The 24,608-nt window shown below is 34.4% G+C and overlaps 2 protein-coding genes and 1 long non-coding RNA gene across 3 annotated transcripts; 1 reads left to right on the top strand and 2 right to left on the bottom strand.

Moving 5' to 3' along the window:
- Window positions 1–1,435: 1,435 nt before the first annotated feature.
- LOC131176525 (putative 12-oxophytodienoate reductase 11) lies at window positions 1,436–3,416 on the top strand. Its single transcript, XM_058141570.1, has 5 exons — window positions 1,436–1,615; window positions 1,814–1,954; window positions 2,084–2,214; window positions 2,453–2,629; window positions 2,729–3,416. The coding sequence occupies exons 1-5, from the start codon at window positions 1,491–1,493 to the stop codon at window positions 3,313–3,315; spliced, it is 1,161 nt and encodes a 386-aa protein (XP_057997553.1). The 5' UTR covers window positions 1,436–1,490; the 3' UTR covers window positions 3,316–3,416.
- Window positions 3,417–3,823: 407 nt separating this feature from the next.
- Window positions 3,824–20,753, bottom strand: LOC131176524 (uncharacterized). Its single transcript, XR_009146545.1, has 3 exons — window positions 20,706–20,753; window positions 4,212–4,253; window positions 3,824–4,122 (listed from the first exon to the last, which is right to left on the bottom strand). It is a non-coding gene; the product is annotated as an uncharacterized LOC131176524 (long non-coding RNA).
- Window positions 20,754–20,854: 101 nt separating this feature from the next.
- LOC131176522 (agamous-like MADS-box protein AGL12) lies at window positions 20,855–23,596 on the bottom strand. Its single transcript, XM_058141567.1, has 4 exons — window positions 23,149–23,596; window positions 22,111–22,195; window positions 21,072–21,133; window positions 20,855–20,972 (listed from the first exon to the last, which is right to left on the bottom strand). Exons 1-4 carry the CDS (start codon window positions 23,328–23,330, stop codon window positions 20,855–20,857), a joined length of 447 nt encoding a protein of 148 aa, XP_057997550.1. The 5' UTR covers window positions 23,331–23,596.
- Between the last annotated feature and the right edge of the window lie 1,012 nt (window positions 23,597–24,608).

Genomic DNA, 24,608 nt, shown 5'->3' with positions numbered 1-24,608 from the left:
AATAAATAATATAATTGAATATTGAATATTTTATTTCAAGGTAAAATTTAATAAATTGAACTTTTAATATATTATTTTTTATTAAAAGGTATATTTGTTTATTAGCCAACGAGTCAATATATATATATTTTTCTATCAAAGTTAGTTAATGAGTTAATATTTTATAAATAAAAAATATAAATTTTTATCAAATATTTTATGAATATAAGAATATAAAATTTTTATTTTTACTAATTAAAAATTCTGACTCTATAACTATCAATAATGATAAGTTTTAACTTATTTATTTATTAAAATAAGTTTAAAAGTTAAATTAAAATTTGACTCGCAAATCAGATTTTTATAAACCGAGTGCGAAGTAGTTGCCCCATTAACAGCCCTAGAACTTGGACGTTGAATTCAGTTTACACAAGACAAACGGGGTTTTTATTAGAAGGAAAAAGGATCGAGTGTTGGTGGGCTCTATATGGGGTGTATTCACTTGGTTTGATCAACGTCATAGGTGAGCACATACGTCAGCAATTCCAGATTAGAATTTGACTCATAATGATTATATAAAACATTGTACTTTATTGTATAAAATTAATATAAAGCAATAGAATTAATCTATTAAAAATATAAATAATATTAAATTTAACATATAATTACTTGTCATGTGATCAAGCAAAAACATTGGTCTATTAATATGATCTTTAAAAAATAAATTAATTAAAGAGCTTCATTTAGCTTCAAAATGCCAATTCAACAAACAAAATCAAGTTCCAAAATTTTCACCCAGTAATAAATAATCAATTCGTGATGCGCAAAATTGAAATTAAAATAAAAAAATTGCATGCCAAAGCCACAGCTAAAGAATATGCTTATGAGTTGTGGCACAAATCTTAGCCTGGCAATCCATGTTTCTAAATAATTAAAACCAAAACCCATAAAGCTCACACCCCGAAATCAAATAAATAAACCTCAGTTAATAGATGTAGATTTGACAAATAGGCATGAACCACTAAAAAAACAGGTGATTTACAACTGATTTTTATAATGAACTGAAATTAATTACTATTTGTAATTAATTTTATAATTAATTTGTGATTTTAAGTTTTTTAATAAAATAATATAAAATAAAAATTTAACAATTAATTCATGAATATATCACTATTAATAATTGAAATGTAATTGATTACTAAATTGATTATAAATTTAAATTATAAAAATTTTGAATACACAGTTAGCAATCCAATTTTGAATAAGAATTGAACCAATATGGTTGCCTGTGGGATTGGGACTGATAAGCCGCTCTGCGATTCTTCAAACACCAAAGTTGAATGCTTGGAGGAACCTTCATTTGCTTTTTACCAATGGTTCCCCATCATATACGCCACCGGCTTGTCTGCTCCTGGATTCCTTAAATACCCACTTCCCCTGCTGGGCTTCTCCATTCCATTCTGCTTTCATTTATTTTTCATTTCTAGCTAAAATCTTTCGAGTTCTTTGAAATGACTTTGGAAACTAAAGTTCAGCAAAAAGAACATGACTCAAACAACACTAACATATCTGCTCAATCCCCCACTATTCCTCTTCTCACGCCATACAAGATGGGGAAGTTCAACCTTTCTCATAGGTAATACTAATGCCCGCATTGTTTATAATTCCATTATCTTGCAGTTGACTCCTTGCTTAATGATTTATACAAGCCAATCAAATGCTCTCTCTCAATTGTTTTACGGCTACAAGGGCAGAGTTCTATTTGCAAGCTCCGTTCGCATAGAAATTGTGAAGCTTTATGGTATTGATTCATCGTTTAATGTTTATCTTTCAGAATTGTTCTACCTCCACTAGGCAGGCAGAGATCTTACAACAATGTTCCTCAGCCACATGCCATCTTGTATTACTCTCAGAGAACCACCAAAGGGGCTCTTCTTATAGCTGAAGCAACGGGAATTTCTGACACTGCTCAAGGGTAATTTCTGTTCTAATTTTTAAGAGTTTAGCTGGATATTGTATTTTTTATGTTCACAAATTGAAAAGGGTAATTGGGGAAATTTGAAGTCTCATAATAACTTTTCTGGTTTGTTTCCATTTGCTAAAGGCTTAACTTTACTCCTGGTATTTGGACCAAAGAACAAGTTGAGGCGTGGAAACCTATTGTAGATGCTGTTCATGCCAAAGGCGGTATATTCTTTTGTCAAATTATACATGTTGGAAGAGCTTCAAATTCAGGTGTGTGCTTTGTACGTTTGTATCTGTTGCCACTGCTTAAACATTAAGCTGGATTTCGCACTTTGATGAACTTGATATTACCAAAAAGGCTTCTCTGGTGATTATGCCCTCAATTAGAGGGTACATGCTACTCGTCTATAGTAGCCATATAACATCTTTATGTTTTAAAAGTGCTCTGTTTTATGAATGCTCCTCTTTGTCTTCATCTTCATTTTCCATCAATTGTTGGTGTTTACAGGTTTTCAGCCCAATGGGCAAGCTCCAATCTCTTCTACTGACAAGCCTTTGACCCCACAAATTCGATTTGATGACACTGATGTTGTCCAGTTCACGCCTCCAAGGCGACTAAGAACAGATGAAATTCCACAAGTCGTGAATGATTTTAGAATTGCAGCAAGGAATGCTATGGAAGCTGGTAGGCTTTTTAAGTAACATTGGAGCACACAAGTGTTTCTGTTTTCAGAGTTATTGAATTAATCCTTTTTTGCTTTTCATTTTCTTGTTTGCTTTACAGGTTTTGATGGAGTTGAGATTCATGGGGCTCATGGTTACCTAATTGATCAGTTTATGAAAGATCAGGTGAATGATCGTGCAGATCAATACGGTGGATCTCTGGAGAACCGCTGCCGTTTCGCTTTGGAAATAGTTGAAGCTGTAGCTAACGAGATAGGAGCAGACAAAGTTGGAATCAGATTATCTCCATTTGCAAACTATATGGAATCTGGAGACTCAAATCCTAATGCTTTGGGACTTTACATGGCCAAATCCCTGAATAAATATGGAATTCTTTATTGTCACATGGTTGAGCCAAGAATGAAAAAACCCGGAGAGAAGTCTGAAAGTCCAGACAGTCTTCTGCCCATGAGAAAGGCTTTCAAGGGGACTTTTCTTGTTGCTGGTGGCTATGGCAGGGAAGATGGAAATCAAGCTATAGCAGAAAACCGTGCTGATCTTGCTGCTTATGGTCGTCTTTTCCTAGCCAATCCTGATTTGCCAAGGAGATTTGAGCTTAATGCTCCTCTCAACAAGTACAACAGAGAAACATTCTATACACCTGATCCTGTGATTGGTTATACTGATTATCCATTTCTTGAAGATTAAGTTTCTGGCAGGCGCATTGCTGTTTATATTGTCCAATCCTTGCTCTTGTATCAAAAAAATTCTTCTTTCTGATAGATGATGGAAGGATATACCTCAGGGACAAATAAATTCCTCTTGTTTTTGCATACACACATGTACATATATTTTCTCATGCACTGAGTGGTTTAATAAATTGATAAGGGATGGATGTAACAGACCTTTTGCATATTATAATAATAATAATAATTTTGTTCAAGTACTAGTTCAAGATATCAGCATTCTAATGCAAAAATTAGCTACATGTTTGTATACAGACAGTGAGTTTAGTGTGGACTTTACCTCAGTGTTTGCAAGTGGAAGCCTATATTGGCATATGTTGTGGAATTTCCTTTGCCTAAATCTAATTCACTGTGAACTCAAGATATAGGATGTGAGTAAAAGAATTTCCAGTTGTTTTTAAATTCTAACTACACATGCTATTTGTGAAACAATTAAAATAACGAAAAAAAAAAAAAAACAAATAAGTTGATTAATATCAAACCTCATAATTAATTATATTGAAACTGTCTGTAACAGTATTTTGTTTGAGGACAACATTATTGCCAATTTTCCATGTAATGGGCAACCTAGACATATATATAATTTGATATTAATTATAACAATTCATGAAGCTCAAATGCTGAGCCAAAACATCTCAGAAAGAACTGCTGCATGCCCATCACACACTATTCCTAATTAAAACTCAAATATTTCATTTTGTATAGTTAGTGGATATGGAGTATTAGTGGTCATTGGTGCAAAGTTACTAATCTCAACAGTATCCTCTATCTGCCAAAAATAATTGAAACAAGGAAAAAAGAGGTAAGATTTATATATTTCAGCAGAAATTTTGTATAATAGTTAACATTCTTTAATACCTTATCTTTGAGATATTGATTTGCATCTTTCAATATTTCTTCCTGTACAAAAAATATATATGAAAAAAATTAGATAAAATATTTTATAAAAAAAATATGTTAACATGATAACAAATTGCAAGGTGAACCATAGAAAAGTTAGCAGAAAAAAATCTTCCTTAGGTCTCTGAATTTTTATTATTCGAAATTTAAAATAGTTTATACAAAAATAGTTTGGTATAACTACATTTTTAGATTTTGTCTTGTAAATTCACAAATCCTATAGAGAAATTTAAAATTATAAGACCCTACTTTAACTCGTAATATAAGTTTTCTTTAATTATCTACATTTTTTATTGGAAAATAATCATTTTATCAATATTTAAAAAAAAAAATTAACAAATTAGGTCCAAACTAAACCAAAGAAAACAGGTCTCCACAATACATTCAAATCCATGATCCAAAATCTTAAGTAAAAGAAGCTAGAGCAATATTAGAAGAAAGAATACTGCATAAAGAATTTAGAGATTTAGACAAAATGGTGGGACTAGCATTTAATACAGTTGCCCTAACTAGAGTATGAGCTGCAAAATTAGCTTGTCGCTGAATCCAAAATTCAATTAAACCCATTTATTAAAAGGTTAATTCCTATAATCATTAACAAACTATCCAAATTCTGACAAATCAATTTCTAAAGAGTGGACAACAACAACAACCTCCTTCTATATATCTCTCATATTACAATTGTGAAGCCAAATAAGTGTCTGCCTAATCTAATTACCTCACTAATTTTTTGTTGGAAAACTGTAGTATGAAACCCAGAAATTCTCAAAACAAAGGACCCAGTCGAATCCCTTAGAACATCATCATAACTAGTCTTGCAAGACTCATGAAAGATACCTGCATTCAGGTTACATTTGGGGCCCAATGTGGGTTTAGCCAGCAGATGTGTTGCAGTTGGTTGTTGGGATTCTAGGCGTCAACTTGCTTAGCATTTGTCTGCTCTCATTCATCCAAAAGTTTAATAGTTGAGCTTATAATTTCCTAGAACCTCTCCTATCTTGCCAAACAAAGTGATTTTGATGGTACCAAAGGTTTCATAATATAGTGCATATTTTCCCCATGATACATGAATCCAAGATCCTAAAAAGATATTTAAACAAATCACCAAAATAAGAGTAAGAATGGGACCCTGTGGAAATGCCGAGAAATCTCCAGCAATCTTGTTCTCTTGGGCAATAGGGGAACACATACAGGTCATCCTCCCCATCTTTGCAAACAACACAACTTGAGTCAACATTGATACCTTTATTTCACAAATTTAATTTTGTTTGAAGAATATCCATCATTGCTCTTCAGAAGAAATTTTTTTATTTTAGGAGGAACTTGTAGTTTCCACACTCTTCTCTAATCTCGAGGCGGATAAGTGAGACAAATTCTCCTGGAATTAAAAATCAAATGGTGCCTAGTTTTCACATTATACTGCCTAATTTAGTGACCTAGATTTCCATCTCCTTTTGCCTAGTCATGCTAAAGGGAATATGAGAGATATCTTCAACATCATTGGGAAAAAATAATTCAGACAATAAATTAATATTCTAGCTAAACCCATCCTTATTATTCAAACCTAACACCTTGGGATCTTCTAGTCCATTTATTGAGGAGTATCAACACAAGAATTATTGAGTCTATTAATCCAAGGATCCTCCCACACATTAATTTTATTGCCATCACCAACTCTCCACTTGATTTCTTTTGATAGCACATCCTTGGCTAATAATAAACTTTTCCAAACAAAGCCAAGGTTATAACCTTCTTACCTTCAAGAAAGTCCTATGAGGAAATATTTAGTTTTGAGAATCCTGCTAAGAAAAGCAATTGGGCTAGAAATAATCCTTTAACCTTGCTAGCCAAGTAAAGCTAAATTAAAATAGTGGAGGTTTCGGAACCCCATATAACCTAACTCCTTCTTCAAACATATCATATCCCATGATAGTCAGTGAATAGTTTTGTGACCATTCCCACCCCACCAAAAAGAATTCATCATTCTTTGTAAATCCTCACATAAAGAAATTGGGATAGAAAAGACACTCATACAGTAGGTGGCGATTGCTTGGCCCATAGATTTCAACGAAATTTCTTTTCCAACATGAGAAAGAAATTGACCCTTCCACTAAAGCCTTTTTCGTAACCTTTCCTTTAGATAGGCAAATGCCTATTGTTTATTCTTTACTAATAAGAGATAGGAAACCCAAGTATCTCCAATGATCTAGAGGGTTAAAAGCATTCGAAATATAGGAAGCCTCTTCCTTAACAACATTAGAAGTATTAATGAAAAGATTCTAGATTTTTAAAAGTTTATAGCTTGCAAAGCAGTCTCATATGTAGTAAAGATAAGTTTTGATATTATAGCACTCCGAAGCATTAGATTTGAAGAAGAAAAACTATCCTCTGTAAGCGACCGTCACGACACAATAAGGGTTCCAAAACCATGAATATCTCCCCTAGTTGCCCTATCTGAATAGAGACGATAAACCATTAGCATAAAAAATAAAAAGATAAGGGGAGAGAGGATCCCTTTGTCAAAGGCCTCTCTTAAGAGTGATAATGCCAAATTTTGCACCATTCAAAGTAACAAAATAATTAACTAAAGTGACATATAACGTTATCAGTTTTACCCATATTTGATAATAAAACCCATCTGAAGCATAGTCAAGCACAGATACTCCCAATCAACACATTTATACGCCTTACTAATATCAATCTTAAGAGCTACTTCCCTTCTTTTCCCTTTTGTTTTCCTCTTCATATGATAAATGACCTCAAAGGCAACCATAATACTATCTATAATGAGTTTTCCCAAAATAAAATCTAGTTGAGCCAAAGAAATAAAATTAGGCAAGAGAGTCTTTAGTTTATTTGTCAGGACTATAGCAATAATTTTATACAAAACATTATGGGGAGCGACAAATCGAAGGTCCTTAAGAGTTTATGGACTCTCTTTTTCCTGGATAAGAACAATAATAGTATTATTCAAGGAGGCTTGAAACACACCACTCCTAAGCTATTCTTGACAGCTATTAATAACATAATCACCAATAATGCGCTGAACTTTCTGATAAAAAACTGGATTTATGCCATCTAGCCCTGACAATTTGTTAGGATGCATTTGAAAGATACATTTTCTAAAATCCTATGTTGTAAAAGGAGCTAATAATATAGCATTATCAAAAGTAGAGATTTTTCACTCTATTAAATTAACCACTCTAGAGTAATCTCCAACTGACTCAGAGAATAAGTCAGTAAACTACTGAAAAATAAGATTACCCATTCCTTCCTTGTTTTTGAACCAATTACCATTTGAATCTTGCAAGGCATTAATATAATTATACTTATTTTGAGAAAAAAGCTTAGGAAAGGAAAAAAATGTGTATTATTGTCTCTTTCTTTACACAAAAATGTTTTAGATCTCTATTTTCAAAAGACTTCTTCATCTGCCAGGATTATACTAAGATCCTCTTTTAGCTGATCCTCAATAGCAATAAAAATGTCATACTTATTGCCTTGAATAGTATCCAACCCGCGATGAATATGATTAGCATCTCTCCTAAAACCACCCATAATTGTTTTACCCCACTCCTAAAGCCTTTGACTGCACAAAATAATTCTATTAATGATGAGATTCTTAGTCGACTCATCCCACGAGATATTAACAATATCATGGATATTTGAATGAGAATGCCAAAAGTTTTCAAACCAAAAGTGCCTCATGTAACCCATCCAACAAGTATAATCTGTTTCTAGTAAGATAAGAGTGTGAAGTAAAATAGTAGCATGCAAATTAAAATGTTTTCAAGTTGCAAAAAGATCTAACCAGGATTGGGTAACTCCATCAAGTCATTCCTGAACCATCTATCTATACCTCTTCCTCACTCCTAAGTAAATGAATAACTATGTAGAGGATCTACCAGTTGACAATCTTCCATATTATTTCTAAACCAACAGCAAAGTTTTTAGGGTGCAGAATTCCACCTCTTTTATCATCCATATTAAGCAGGTCATTGAAATATGCTATATATGCCCAAGGGAAAGAAGAACAACCTGCCAAGTAAGTCAAAAGATTCCAAGAATCCTGGGAAAACCATAAAATCTAGTGAATTTCCAATTGACATTATTTAGTCTAGAGATAACCATGTCAATACAATTTTGGGGAAAACCAATAACATTGACAAGAGAATCATACCTTCATAGGACAACTAGACCACCATTATGACTAAGATGGTCAATATTAAGTAACCTTTATAACCAACAAGAACTCAAATTTCTTCAAGTTTATTAGCATAAACAATGGTCTCATAAAGAAAAATAATATCTTACTTCTTAGAAATTCCAAGCTCTTTAAGAGCATGAATTGCATGACGATTGCCAAGCCCTCTGTAGTTCTAGCTTAAATAATCATTGCTCTTAGCAGGCTTAGACTCCAAGTCCGACCATTTAATTATTATTCGGTAATGAAAATAAAATTGAGGATTATGACTCATTTGACTGAAGATGCACCTCTTGTGGTAATTTTTTGGTGTCAACTCATTGTCATTTTAGTTGAGAGTATTTGGTTGTCCGTATATGGTTGTCTTACTTATGCTCTTGTGAGGATGATAAGTTTGAGTCGATGCATATTTTTGGTATGCATCTGAGAGAAGTCTATAAGTTATGGTGCAATGATCCAAAATTGCTAGGATTAATTATTAGCAGAGATGTTACATTTAATGAGTCTTCTTCATTGGATAGTTAAAGGGAGAATTCAATAGTAGAATCAGATCATGGTGTCAGAGAATAAGTTGAGCTTAAGGTTGACACTTGATGGTCGATCTAATGATCTAGAGGATGAGATGTAAGATCTGATCGAGAAGAGGATGCACCTGAGCAAGAGTAATTGTTAAATAGAGAAGCTAGATCAAACCCACAGAGTTATGCATATGCCGGCTTGGTTGCATATGCCTTATCAGTTGCTGAGATAATTAATGTGCATGAACCCAATAATTATAGACTATCTATTTCTTATTTAGTTTCACGTTAGTGGGTCAGTGTTATGAGTGATGAAATTGAATCCCTTCAAAAGAATTAGACTTGGGAGCTTGTGATATTGCCTAAGAGAAAGAAAGTAGTAAGCTATAAATAGGTGTAAAAGAAAAAGGAGCACTATAGGGATAGAGGCACCTCACTCTAAGGCCTTTGTTGGTAGCTAAGGCTTTACTCAAAGAGAGGCGATTGACTTTAATGAAGTGTTCTCTTGATTATGAAGCATAATTCTATCGAGTCTTATTTGCTATGGTTACTCTTCATGATTTAGTGCTTGAGTATTTAGAAATGAAGACATCATTTTTTCGTAGTGAGCTGGAGGAGCAAATTTATGAGTTAGCTTGAGGGATTTGCCATTTCAGGTATAGAAAACCATGTTTATTTACTTAAGAAATCTTTATATGGTCTAAAACAGTCACCTAGGTAGTGGTATAAAAGATTTGATACATTTATGTTTTTAATAGCTTTATCTATAACTCATATGATAATTATGTATATCATAGAAAGGTTTCAAATAATTCATTTATTTATTTGTTATTGTATGTGGATGACATGCTTATTGTTGCTAAAGCATGTCACAAATTAATATACTAAAAAAGTAATTAAGTGATGAGTTTGTGTAACACCCCTGATTTTTTTATATATTATTATTGGGCTTCGTGTAGGTATCCTCAATTCGCGGAAATTTGTGATTGTCAGGATGCGTGAATTCCAGGCGAACGAACCACTCTGGAAAAGTCTCGAATTGGATCGAGGTTTTGGCTACCCCACCATTGTCGGGCATCCGAAGCGTTCGAAGTCGGAATCGGCAAAGGTAAACCCGAACCTTGCTTTTTCATAATTTTCTAGTGCTTAAATAGGATTAAAAATCCATAAAATATTCGTGGTAGCTTAGAAAATTACGATTTTTTTTGCAATAGCTTAGTAATATTTCTAAGGACCGCGGGGCAGAGTTTTATAATTTTTAGAGCTTATTTGAGCAGTTTTTGCAAAAATGATCAATTAGAAGGACTAAATTGAAATTTTACATATTGTGATGAATGATTGATTTGATGGGCCTAGGAGGGGCTGTGTGATGTGATTGAGTTGTGGATATATGGATTGTGGATATAGAAGTGTGTTTTGAGCCCTTTTGCAGGTTGGGTAGGTCCTAGGTATAGGGGAGACTCTGTCGGATTTTCGGCATGACTTAGGACGTATTGGTCTTTTTCTTTATTTGTATTGAGTCAAATTTATTAAATGATTGTAATAAAATTGTCAGGTGAGCCGGGACAGCCTTCTTCCTCCGCCCAGCCTCCTCAGTGACCATCGTCAAGTCTGTGAGTAGAATATTAATTTTAATTGTAATTTCGATATTATTATATGTTCAAGCATGCCCATGCATCACTTATATGCATATATTTATGTAGTTAAACTCTAGTCAGGATTTTTGTTGCATTCATAGCGTTGATGTGCCATGGATGTTGTTGTGGTAATTTGGGCGGTGTCGTGCGTTGGCGTGCGTGTGATGTGGTGTGGACTATGGATAGGGCGGGGTAGTCACGGCTTGAGTAATTGTGGGACCCGATCCTTGAGGGTAGTCACGGCTTGAGTAATTTGGGACCCTCGATTTGGTTATTAAGTGGAAGTCAGAATTTGAGTAATTGGCACGGGTTGGATTTAAGAGAGGCGTATGGGGATCGGCTCCCATATGTTATGATTGATACTACAGGTGTGTGAGTGCTCCAAATTACCTTTTGATGTTATGATGTGAAAATGTTGTTGATGTTGCATTTCACTCTACGAGTGCATTAGTTTTAGATAGTTATAGAGATTATGGTTAAAATTGATATTTTACTCTACGAGTTGAGCGCTCACTCTGTTCAAAAATTTTCTGAGCCACGGGGAGGATATTTTATTGCAGGTTAACTGCTTTTCTACTTAGCGAGTTGTTTATCAATATTTGTGTAATTTTATTTACTCTTAGAATTTCGCATGTGTTAGAAATAATTATTTGAATTGGAGTGCGTAAACTAAATTATTATTTTGGGACTGTAAACTTAATATGCTATGCATGTTTGATGGATTGGATGAGGAGTGAGCTCCCATTTATTATTATGTTGATGAGTATGTGGAGGGTGGTGAGCTCCCAATTGACTATATATTGTGTTTACAGTCGGGTGAGTCGAAAACTCCCGTTGGTAAGTCCATTTTATGGCGGACTCTGTCAGTTTGTTTTCTTGAAATTGGGCCCAAATGGGCCTTAGAGTTGGGTTAATGAGCAGTTAGGCTTACTACGGGCCTCGGGGCTTTAGGTGGCGAGTCCTAGTCTTGGTCCGGCCCATAGGTTGGGTCGTGACAAATGTGGTATCGAGCTTAGGCTCCAGTTCATAGGGAAAAATTATCTAAGTGTTGGGAAGAGTCTACTAGGAGTCACATGCGGAGTATAGGATTACTGTTTCGTCTTTTCTGTAATTCTTTGTTTCTAGATTTTACGTTATACCTCGGGAAATATAAGATTACCTCGATTAGTGTCTTGATTTTAGTGGAGTACATAGAAATGTGAAATAGAGTTAGTAGACATGTGAGGTCTATCATGAGGATCGTACTCCAAGAAATGTTATATTTTTGTCGGTATGGGTTTAAATGGCGTGCCCATTTAGTGTATGAGCAGTACATAAAAATGAGTCTTAAAAGTGCGATTGCCTAGATAAGGATGAGGATATCACTCTTGGCGGTCATCGGTAGATGACCAGTCATAATAAGTTTGTGATAATAGAAGATTCGGGAGAGATAAGAAATTAGGAGACCTGATGCATCGGGACGTATCGTAGTAACTATACAATGTTCTCGATGTCTGCTCTGTAAGCTGCAGATTATAGTACCGACATGAGATTATTGTGTAGAGCTGCGTACTTCCCTGTAGTGCTTATGATGAGGATGTTTGCAAGCAGTCTCTGTTTTGGTGCAGTAATACCATAACAGAGTTCTATATCTGCAGAGGAGTTGGGAACTCCTAGTTAGGGGTCTAGAGTTAGAATATCGAGAGGTCACAGTGGGGTGATAACTAGAGTCAGTGACTCAGTTACCCTAGCATGAGCTAGAGTTACAATAAGAATTGCCATCAGACCAGAGGTTTCGGATTAGTTGCAAAGTAAAGGTGACACCTATAGAGTGAGATTATCTAGTATTCAGTATGGAATTTTGGATGGTTTTTGCAATATGACAAACATTTGGTTAGAACTTAGTGAGAATAGTATACCTTGTGTGTATCAGTATGAAATAAAGTACAACCCTACTACCTAGGGAAAGTCGGAACTATGAATTGATGATTCACAGAGCTATCATATGATAGGAGAGTCATTAATTTGACATGGTTTTGGGCAAGGTGGTAAATGTAGTATCTTTGTTGCAGCAAGTTAGGGTATAGTCCTATCTTTTCAGAAGGGATCGAAAGTTATTACTAATAATGGTGACCAACAAAATAGTACCCCAGATGGGACTGTAGAGTGTGGTAGAGAGAAGTTGGCTCAGGTATCCTGCGGAGGATGCAAGTTCTATCATAGGAATCATATATAATCAGATCACGATGGATGTAAATCCTTTGAATTGGATGACGGGTTTGGGTGCCCGGAACCTTAAGTTTTGGCTAATTGAGTAAACATGGATAATAATAATAATAACAAATAAATAAAATTACTACGAGAATCGGTTCTCGAGGTGGTAAGGGTATTATGTAAGCTAAAGGATAAGAATAGAGATCATACAATAGAAGTATGGTGTAATTTCTTTGAGTTCCTTTCTAATTTCAAATTATTCAAAACAATAGTATAATCTAATTATAATAGTATTAAGAGTAATAAAGTAGCGAAGATAAATCACAGAAGGCCAATGGATAAAGAAAGTGCAGAATGAAAGGTTGGACAATTGATTGCGGATGCAATATAATCTAAATGCTAGTGGAAGTACTAGCTAGAGTGGTCAAAGGACCAAATCTGAGTAGCACGGACATATGATAGCGATAGAGACTCTGAAGATATAGTTAGCGATCTGCTATTATGTTAGGAAGAAGAATGGAACCGAGGATAGAATAGTCAAGTTCTATTTTGGGTAAGACAAAGGAAATAAATGAAATGACAACCTAAAGAGCGCATAATAAAAGGAACAAAGTTAAGATATAGGATAGGCTAAGTGTTATTCTTGGCAAGGAGAATGACAAGGATGGAAAACCCAAAATGGGACCACATTAGTGAGAAAAGTGATGGAGGTATGGAATACAATAATAATGAGTAAATGTTAGAAGGTGTGCGATGGTATTGCGGACTACCTAAATAGGTAGAGAAAGAGAAGTTAGTAAGCAGTAAGTTGAATAAAAGTCAGTCTAAGGGATCAAATAGGTATGATGAGAGGAAAAGAATGATAGATAATGACACATAGGTTTTAGGTTAGACTTTTGAGATAGTGAGAAGGTAGTTAGAGGTTCGTTATGAATGTCAGGCAAACATTTTTAGTGTGATCAACGAGAATCACTTTGCGATGGCCTTAATAATGAGCAACGATGAGGGTAGAATAAAAAGTGACAAGTATGGATGGTAATAAATCACTAGAAAGTTTAAGGATCAAATTAATGACCATAGATAAGGGTGAAATTAGTGTTTGAAGAATCTATTAGCGAGAGAAATCTTTCAGGATTCAACAAGGGTTAAGGGCACAATATAAACGATGATAGATATGAATCATAGGTCGAGTATAAGTAAAGTTAATAAATTATAAAATATTATGTCAGGAAGGACGATGGTATAGTAAAGGGTTTATGCAGATGATACCTTATAGGTAGAGCACAATTGTGCTAGGAGATGATGAAATTTGAAGAGAAAAACTAAGAAACATAGGTTAAACATTATTATATGGACAATGGGGCGTAGTTGAATATAAGAGGATATTTTCTTTCTTTTCAAGTTTAGCTCGTGTTTTGATTCAGGCGTTATATAAGGAGCAAAGGCGAGGCAAGGAGACTTAGTTATTTGAGATTTTGATAGGCACCAATTCATATACAATTTCTGATATGAGAATGACAATAAGTGCATACCTAGTGTTAAGTATGAAAGGACGATCGAGTAATGTGGAGTTAAATTGAGTTAGCTACTAAGGCTTGCGATTGTTTTAAACTATGAGCTAGATGAAGTACTATTTATGGATGAGTTTCAATAGATGAAATTGTTCTTTGATGGGTAATTTGAGGTTGAAGTTTAGAAAGCTATGGGCGGTATATATGATTACATTAAGGAGAATGAACACGTGAAGTATCTTTTTGGAATTAAGGCATGACACATATTTCCTACAGTAGTGTTAGTTCGGATGGAACTTATAGTTTATGGGGCTCATATTCATCGGGATAAGCAATTTCCTACTAATTTGGTAGGGAATGATAATGTTACGATAGTTAAGTTGGAAAAAGGGGTACAAAAAAAATTCTCTATGGGTAATTATAAGTGTTACATAAGGTGAAGAATGTCTTTGGTAGGAGTAAATCATAGGGTTAGAATTCTCGAAGTAATGAAACTAGTAATCAAGATAAGACTAAGAAATAAAAAGAAAGTTAAAGTTGATGATGGGATAGACATCTTTGAAGGAAAAGGTGTAAGGATGAGATAGGACTAAAATTAAGGAATAAGTAAATGCTGAGTTGAAAAGATACCAACAATACCAAAAATAGGAAAAGGGAAGTGGATAAGATCCAAGAGACGGGAAGAGAGCTCGATAAGTCGGTTATAATGATGAGGATAAGGAGTGTCTAACCTTGCCCTTTGTGTTAACACTACCTATGGCGGTGAAGGATACAGTGTCTTGTGGCCTTGAGTTGGCCTAGGGTGTGTTTTGATGCGGAATGGAAAAGTAGTGGCTTATGCTTCAAGGCGGTTGAAGAGGCATGGCGAACTATCCCACCCATGATTTGGAAATGGCGGTGTAGTCTTTGCACTAAAAATGCGGAGACACTACTGTATGGTGAAGTGTGAGAGATATACACGACTATAAGAGTTTGAAGTACATATTCCAACAGAGGGATTTAAACTTGAGGCAGAGGAGATGGATGGAGCTTACGGAAGACTATGATTGCACCATCGGTACCACCACAGGAAGGCCAATGTAGTGCGGATGCTTTGAGCGAGAAAATCTTACGGTAGCTTGGCACACATTTGTGAGAGAAGAGACCATTGATTCGGGAAGTACATGAGTTGATGGATCAAGGTTTAATCCTAGATCTTTCGGATGAGGGTATTGTTGGCTCATTTTTCAGTGAGGCCAGACTTGCGAGATAGAGTTAGATTTTCCCAACACAGAGACCAACAATTAATGAAGATCATAGAAAGAGTACAGCAGGGTGAAGGTGGTGAGTTTTGATTTGCCAATGATGGTGCCCTAGTGCAAGGTTCTAGGATATGTGTGCCCAATGTGGACAACCTCAAGAATGAAATCATGCGAGAGGCACACTATACAACATGCAGTGTCCACGAGTTCCACCAAGATATACCATGATGTGAGAGATAGCTATTGGTGGAATGGCATGAAGAGAGGCATAGCAGACTTTGTGTCCAAGTGCTTGACTTGTCAGAAGGTGAAGTTTGAACACCAGAGACCATCAGGGAAGTTGCAAGAGCTCCCTATCCCATAATGGAAGTGGGAAATGATTTCTATGGATTTTGTGACTGGGTTGCCTCGTACCACGCGAGGATATGATTCGATATGGGTAATTGTAGACCGCTAACCAAATCGGCTCACTTCTTGCTGTGAAGACTACATATTACGTGGCACGATGCGCTGGCTCTACATTCGAGAAATAGTCAGATTGCATGGAGTTAGGCTTCCATAATATCGGAGAGGGCTGATTCACTTCTCGGTTTTGGAGAAAGTTGCGGAGGCACTTGGCACATAGTTGAACTTGATGCGGCTTTCCACCCTCGAGACAGACTGATCAGAAAGGACAATCCAAACAACTGGAAGAAATGCTTCGCATGAGTGTTTTGGATTTTGGAGGTCAATGGGATGACGGCTAGCTTTGGTGGAATTTGCCTACAACAACAGTTATCACTCTAGTATAGGGATGCCACCCTATGAGGCACTCTATGGAAGAAAGTATAGGTCTCCTCTGTGTTGGACGGAAATGGGGGAAGCGAAGGTGCATGATGTAGACCTAGTGCAGTACACTTTAGAGATAGTTCCTTTAATTAGGAGCAGCAGCTTGACTTTCGATGGCGAGAAGAGTTATGCAGACCCCCAGACGGAGGGATGTGGAGTTTGCAGTGGGTGACTATGTATTCCTGAAGATTTCTCCAATGAAGGGAGTCGTGAGATTTGGAAAGAAGGGCAAGTTGGCACCTCGGTATATTGGACCTTTTGAGGTTCTTGATAGAGTTGGGCGATTATCTACCGGTTGGAGCTACCACCCAACCTTTCTCACGTTCATCCGTGTTTCACATCTCTATGCTCGGAAATACATTCCGATCCTTCTCATGTACTACGATCGGATGTAATAGAACTAAAGGAGAACTTGACATTTGAGGAGCAACTTTGTAGCCATAGTGGACTACCAAGTGAGGCGGCTAAGATCAAAGCAGATCCCTATGGTTAAGGTTTTGTGGAGGAGCGATCGGTGGAAGAGTGCACAGGAGTCGAGCGGGACATGCGTAGCAAGTACCATATCTGTTCAATGTGTAATCATGTACTTTATTACGCCTTGTGTAAAATTCGAGGGCGAATTTTACGTAAGAGGAAGAATGTAACACCCACGATTTTTATATATTATTATTGGGCCGTGTAGGTATCCTCGATTCGCGAAAATTCGCGGTTATGCGGATCTGTGAATTCCGGCGAACAGGACCTCTAGGAAAAGTCTCGAATTGGATCGAGGTTTTGGCTACCCCACCATTGTCGGGCATCGGCGCGTTCCCAAAGTCGGAATCGGCAAAGGTAAACCAGACCTTGCTTTTCGTAATTTTCTAGTGCATAAATAGGATTAAAAATCCATAAAATATTCGTGGTAGCTTAGAAAATTATGATTCTTTTGCAATAGCTTAGTAATATTTCTAAGGACATGAGGTAGAGTTTTATAATTTTTAGAGCTTATTTGGCGGTTTTGCAAAAATGATCAATTAGAAGGACTAAATTGAAATTTTACATATTGTGATGAATGATTGATTTGATGGGCGGGAGGGCTGTGTGATGTGATTGAGTTGTGGATATATGGATTGTGGATATAGAAGTGTGTTTTGAGCCCTTTTGCGGGTTGGGTAGGTCCTAGGTATAGGGAGACTCTGCCGGATTTTGTACGACTTAGGACGTATTGGTCTTTTTCTTTGTTTGTATTGAGTCAAATTTATTAAATGATTGTAATAAAATTGTCAGGTGAGCTAGGACAGCCTTCTTCCTCCGCCCAGCCTCCTCAGTGACCATCGTCAAGTCTGTGAGTAGAATATTAATTTTAATTGTAATTTCGATATTATTATATGTTCAAGCATGCCCATGCATCACTTATATGCATATATTTATGTAGTTAAACTCTAGGCACGATTTATGTTGCATTCATAGCGTTGATGTGCCATGGATGTTGTTGTGGTAATTTGGGCGGTGTGCGTGCGTTGGCGTGCGTGTGATGTGGTGTGGACTATGGATGGGGCGGGGTAGTCACGGCTTGAGTAATTGTTGGGACCCGATCCTTGAGGGGTAGTCACGGCTTGAGTAATTATTGGGACCCTCGATTTGATTATTAAGTGGAAGTCAGATTTGAATAATTGTGGCACGGAGTTGGATTTAAGAGAGGCTGTATAGGATCGGCTCCCATATGTTATGATTGATACTACAGGTGTGTGAGTGCTCCAAATTACCTTTTGATGTTATGATGTGAAAATGTTATTGATGTTGCATTTCACTCTCTGAGTGCATTAGTTTTAGATAGTTATAGAGATTATGGTTAAAATTGATATTTTACTCTCTGAGTTGAGCAGCTCACTCTGTTCAAAAATTTTTACAGCCACGGAGGATATTTTATTAGGTTAACACCTTTTCTACTTAGCGAGTTGTTTATCAATATTTGTGTAATTTTATTTACTCTTAGAATTTCTGCATGTGTTAGCAGTAATTATTTGAATTGGGTCTGTAAACTAAATTATTATTTTGGGACCTGTAAACTTAATATGCTATGCATGTTTGATGGATTGGATGAGGAGTGAGCTCCCATTTATTATTATGTTGATGAGTATGTGGAGGGTGGTGAGCTCCCAATTAACTATATATTGTGTTTCTGAGTCGGGTGAGTCGAAAACTCCCCGTTGGTAAGTCCATTTTATGGTCGGACTCTGTTCGGTTGTGTTCTTGAAATTGGGCCCAAATGGGCCTTCGAGTTGGGTTAATGAACAGTTAGGCTTACTACGGGCCTCGGGGGCTTTAGGCTGGCCCAGGTCCTAGTGTCGGTCCGACCCATAGGTTGGGTCGTGTGATTTGAGATAAAGGATTTGGGTGCTACAAAGAAGATATTGGGAATGGAGATCACTAGGTACATAAGTGTTGGAAAACTTTTCTTGTCTCCACATGCCTATGTTAAGAAAGTGCTTCGGTGTTTCAACATGAATAATGCTAAACCTATATTTTTATTATTTGTCCATTTTAAGTTATCTACAAACATATCATAGAAAATAGATGAGGAGAAGGAGAACATCTTTAGTGTCCCTTATTCAAGTGATGTGGGTGGCATCATGTATACTAGTGCTTATCCCAGCCCTGACATTTCACATTCAATTAGTGTTATGAGTAGATACATGACAGGTCCTGAGAAAGAGCATTGGCAGATTGTGAAATTGATTTTGAGGTATTTAAAATGTACAACAAATATTGCTTTGACATTCCAAAGAGTAAGATGAGCATTATGGTTGCAAGATTTGGTGAGTGATCTTAGGTTGTTACAAAACAAGCTAATGGTGTTTTGTGACAGTTAGAATGCCATTCATCTCACAAAGAACTAGATCTACCATGGGCAAACAAAGTACATTGATGTTAGATATCACTTTATTCGATATATTGTATCATAAAGTACTGTAGTTGTATATAAAGTCTATACACATGATAATTCAGCAAATATGATAACTAAGGCTACCCTGGTAAGCAAGTTTAGGCTTTACTTAGACCTAGTTAGTATTTGTAGTACTTATTAGCCCTTGCAAACGCATTTGAAAAGACAAAGTGTTAAGCCAATTTTGTTGATGATGAAGGGAATTTAAGCCAAGGGAAAAAAAATAATTACTTTATGTGGCCTGAATTTTGGATATGTCTCATGGACTCGAATTATGACTTAACTCGAAAAGTTCCATATTATGACCCAAATGGAAATTTTGTAAGGTCAGTGGTGAAAAATATTGTATTTTCTACCTATTGCAATAGTATTCTAAGAAATTTAGAAAGCACATTGTGTTAGGGTTTAAAAGTTCTATGTGATTGTATTTTACTTTTTTTTTTTAATCATTGTAAAACTTTTTCTCTCGTCTTGTCTATAGATGTAGATCTTTCAGTCGAACACATAAATCTTATGTTCATTCTTTTTCTCTTCTCTGTATTGTGATTATGTATGTTACTATACATTAATTGTGTGTCTGTTGTATCAATTTTCTTTTAATTGCAAGATTGTAGTTTTAGTTTTATATTTTCTATTTTGAAAATGTTTTAAAAGAAAAATACATGTTAAATGTTGGGTTTCTTTTTTCATATTTGTGTTCGTTTAAAAGACATATAAGGTTCTCTTCCAAATATTAGGGTCCTATTCTCTCATTTTTGGGATTTTGTTTTTTCTCCTTAGTGGGATTTTATTATTATTATTTTTGCTATATTTCAATGGACTTTGGCAATTCATAATACAGTATGAATTATTGATTCTTTTAGTTGGAGACTTTGAATCTTTAGGTATGGGTAATAATCTTCTATCAACGGAATCTGGTAGCATAATTTGTTCTTCCATTGATGTTTGGTGGTTTAATCTCTTGTGCGGGCAATAGATATAATAAGTTATCGAAAGGGCAGTATTGCAAAAAGTTTATTTAATTGTCCAAAATGAAAAAGACTATTTTGCTCTAGTCAAATCATTTCAAAAAAAAATAATTATCTGTATCTATTTTTTTTTCTTTAATGAGAAAATAATACTATACTTATCTTTTGATTTTATTAATAATTACCAAATTTGATATAAAAAAATGTTAATTATGACTTCAACCTTGACATAAAACACCCAATCAATAAATTACCAACTCAATGGGCCATTTAAGCTTTAATTAATTATAATATTACAGTTATGCTATACATACGTTTTTTTTTTTTTTCAAAAAATTGAAAATTTGTCATCAATTTGTAAGCAAATAATTGATAAAACAATGCAGCTGTAGAATTTAATAATTAAAAAAAAAATTGAGTACTAACCTTTCTCCTCAGCAGCTGGATCTCTTTGAACAGTATTTCCATCTGTGTACCATTAGCTAAAAAATTAGTCAAGCTTTATAAAAATTAATTAATAGTTACCTTAAATTAATATAAATAAAATGCCAAAATAAACTTAATTTGTTTTAAGATTAATTAAATTTTGATACCTTTGTTGAACAGATGTGGCAAATCCAAATTTCAAGATTTTTTTCTAGTATTAGTAATTCATCCATTGTCATTTCCTCAGACCTCCCTCCAAGCAAGTACCTGTAGGATGTACACAAGAAATGTAGAAAAAAAATTAGTGAATTCTAGTTATTAATTTTTAACTATATTATAAAAGAATCATTAATTGGTAATTGACACTTGACTCCTTTTTGGAGTATCTCAATTTCTTTCTTCAGCATGTTGATCTCCTCTATTGCATCCTATCCATACAATATTACTTTGCACTTAATAAAGTAATTAAGCAACAGGAATATGCACACCAAGAGGAAAAAAAAAAAAGTAAAAAAACCCAATGAAGTATTTAATTTTCTTTTTAAAAAATTATTTTAATTTAACTAGTAAATATTTGTATATGTATTAACTACATGCACACTACTTCAATGGTAAAATTGATATATGGTTGTTACCAATACCACTACTTAATTATTCTTACTCATTGTGAAATATATTTTTTATATTATAATATAAAATAGTCCTATATCCACATATTTTGTGCAAATAAAATTACACAATACTTTCGATAACTTATTAATTCTCTTCATGGTAACTTCTCATTTCCTCTAAATTACTCTTTAAATTAAGGAATTTTCTTGTCTAAACTTGATTCATTATGGACCCAAGTTACAAGATGTATGGTGAAATCCACCTATTAAATACATAGGTCCCACATATTTATATTGATTTTATGATAGACCAAGTTTAGGCAAGAATTTCTCTTTTCTTGTATAGACCTAATTTAACATTAACATGAACCCAGGACATAAGATATATAGTGAGACTTATCTATTAAATATATGAATCTCACATATTTACATATTAAATTTATGATGGACTGGGTTACATAAAAATTTCCCTTAAATTAAACCTTTTCTTTTGACTATATACATATTTGAAAATTACAATCAAGACCAATTAATTTTTAACCTAACACAAATTTGTAATATGCCTTTAACCATTTAATAAAATCACATTAAGTAATTTTTTATTTATCGAGAGAAAAAAAAATAAAAACTATTAGTGTGAGTAAAGGTTGCGTGTTCTCTGGAGAAGCCAGCATTTTAATTAGGCAGCATCTGATGCCAAAACTGCTTTTTCAGATATTTGTTGTCTAACTTTCCCTATAAATATGCAAAAAGTTAAGGGAAAAAGAGAAGAACATGACAAATATATTACGTACTAGAGGCTGCGTCTCTTTGGATAGGTCAGGCTGCAGAGATCCTCCGGTGGTCTTCATGTACCTCTCAATAAGCCCTTGCATGCTTCTGTTTAACTCATACAAAAGAGAGAATTTCAACTTTAAGTTATTGTACCAGTGGCAGCCACGTTTCTCAAGTCCAGTAAAAAAGCTAAATTACAATCTCCCCTTTGCTATTACACAAACTATTGTCAAGGAATCACTCAATTTAAAGCTTAGATTTATAGATCAAAATTTCAAGAACAATTTTATATTTTTATTATACCTCACTCACGCATGAAAATCCACTAGACTTAAAGTGTGAATAGGCGCACTTTACCTTATACTAAAATATTTCACTAATAAATAAAGTTGATTAGATTTCGAACTCTAAAAGCTTTAGTATTATATCAAGAAACCATTTAATCTAAAATTTAAATTTGTACATAGGTGAGAACTCTACAAATAGTTTTATCTATGTTAGATTTTTTTTCTACTAATTTTTTTTTCATGTTTTTTTTTTTTAAAAAAAAAAAAACTCAATTGCTAGAATGGGAGAAATTATATAGTGTCATTGTGATTTAATATCAACATCGGACATTAAATGACAAACAAATAATAACTAGATACATAAGTAAATGTATAAATATTATTTAAATAAAAAAACTACAAGGTGGTTATAGATTTTGGGACACACTCATATATATATATATATATATATATATATATATATATATATATATATATATATATATATATATATTCACTCATTGGAACTCATAAATGTACATATGCTCACTCACTATTGAATTGTGATTCCATATAAGAAATTTTATATAGAATTATTGTTTTATTATAAAATTTACCACTTATATCAAACAATTATGAATTCTTTGATGTAATGATGGATTCGATTCAAGGTTAACGCATGACATAATATCTATGATGGAATTTATCATATAAAATATGTGGAATGTTTGTATTTTAAATTTATAATGGATTAGGTTTATATAATTTTAGAGAGAGAAAAAGGAGAGATACCCTTTGGTAGCCAGTTCATAGAGCTTTCCATGGGCGGAGAAAATGAAAACTCCAATTTCAGCATCACAGAGCACAGAGAGCTCCTTAGCCTTCTTAAGGAACCCAGCTCGGCGCTTGCAGAAGGTAACTTGCCTGTGCACCAGATTCTCTATACGCTTTATCTGAACCTTTCCTCGAGCCATTGATCAGCTATATTGGACTAAGTTTTCCTTCTTTCTTGGTGATTTTTTTTTTCTCTTCCTAATTTTCAAGCTAGTTTCTTTTCCCTTGCAAACAACCTCCCACTAGTTTGAACTAGCTTCGAGGCTGATGCAAATCCACCCTGATCTCTCAAGAAGATGTTTAAAGATCGCTGAGCGTCCACGACTTATATATGGTCCCCTATACTATACAGATTCTTTCTCATCCATTTCTTTCTTCCCAGCTAACCCCTGAGAATAAAGGTGGAGCCTGTAGCTCCCTTTACCTTTCAGGTTTTATTATTAATTTTAAAGAGAAATCATCGTGCAAGATTAGAGTATTTTTGTCGCATTCAATAATATTATTTAATATCCAGCAGCATGATGAGGCTACTATACTTTTCTACTTCTTCTATGTGATTGGTGTGGAGCAAACTCTATCGTTCTTTTATTTATTTATTTTTATAACAAAACCCTGTGCTCCTTTTCAGCCTCACATGACTGCATGGAGGACACGAGGAATGATTATTTTGTATTAGATTTTTTTAAGTGAATCGAACGTTTTTGTGTGGGATATATATATATACATACATATACAGGTACAGTGCAGTAAGAATTCAATTACTTTTTCATGCATGTGCAAGCCATTTTCCTTTATCAACGCAATTAAGTACTGCGTCTATCTTTTCCTTGTTTCTTTGACCTTTTATGCCTGTTCACTCTCCCGGTGATTCAGCCGCTTTTGTTTATTTATTTTTAGGCTACCAAGTACAACGCTTTAGGAACTGTGCGCGCCTTTTTTTTTTTTCTTCTTCTTCTTCTTCTTCTTCTTCTTTTCAGCTGTGATGACTCAAAGCAGAGTGAATTTGCTAATGCTTGAATATCTATATATATGTCCTAATATAGGAATTTAAAGATTAAAATTTTAAAATTCCTTATGCATAAAATTCTTCATAATAATAATAATAATAATAATAATAATAATAATAATAATAATAATAATAATAATAATAATATATGCAAATATTTGTGCAAATTTGGATTAACGAATTTCATATAAATGTAAATGAATGATATGTATTTTTCAAATAATGAAAATTATATGTGTGTCCATGCTAAGTTTTTCCTTATTCTAATTTATCAATAAAATTTTATTTTACCAACCAATATATATATACACATATAAGTTTTATGAATCAATAAAAAAAAATGCATAAAAAGATTAAAATATGGCAAATCGAAGCTTCTTTCTTCTTGTGTAAAAGATCCTAAAGAGTGCCT

This window comes from Hevea brasiliensis, unplaced genomic scaffold (genome assembly GCF_030052815.1).
Source record: "Hevea brasiliensis isolate MT/VB/25A 57/8 unplaced genomic scaffold, ASM3005281v1 Scaf150, whole genome shotgun sequence".
Taxonomy (NCBI): Eukaryota; Viridiplantae; Streptophyta; class Magnoliopsida; order Malpighiales; family Euphorbiaceae; genus Hevea; species Hevea brasiliensis.
Note: the sequence above shows the minus strand (reverse complement) of the source record. Positions and strands in the feature narration are given on the sequence as shown.

Bases quoted from the DNA above. Each gene is read 5' to 3' on its own strand.
- LOC131176525 (XM_058141570.1), top strand. From the start codon at position 1,491: ATGACTTTGGAAACTAAAGTTCAGCAAAAAGAACATGACTCAAACAAC. The intron at 2,215-2,452 runs GTGTGTGCTTTG...TGGTGTTTACAG, and splicing joins TGGAAGAGCTTCAAATTCAG to GTTTTCAGCCCAATGGGCAA. The intron at 2,630-2,728 runs GTAGGCTTTTTA...TTTGCTTTACAG, and splicing joins AAGGAATGCTATGGAAGCTG to GTTTTGATGGAGTTGAGATT.
- LOC131176522 (XM_058141567.1), bottom strand. From the start codon at position 23,330: ATGGCTCGAGGAAAGGTTCAGATAAAGCGTATAGAGAATCTGGTGCAC. The intron at 22,196-23,148 runs GTATCTCTCCTT...TGAGTTAAACAG, and splicing joins TATGAACTGGCTACCAAAGG to AAGCATGCAAGGGCTTATTG. The intron at 21,134-22,110 runs GTACGTAATATA...TTGTATGGATAG, and splicing joins CCAAAGAGACGCAGCCTCTA to GATGCAATAGAGGAGATCAA.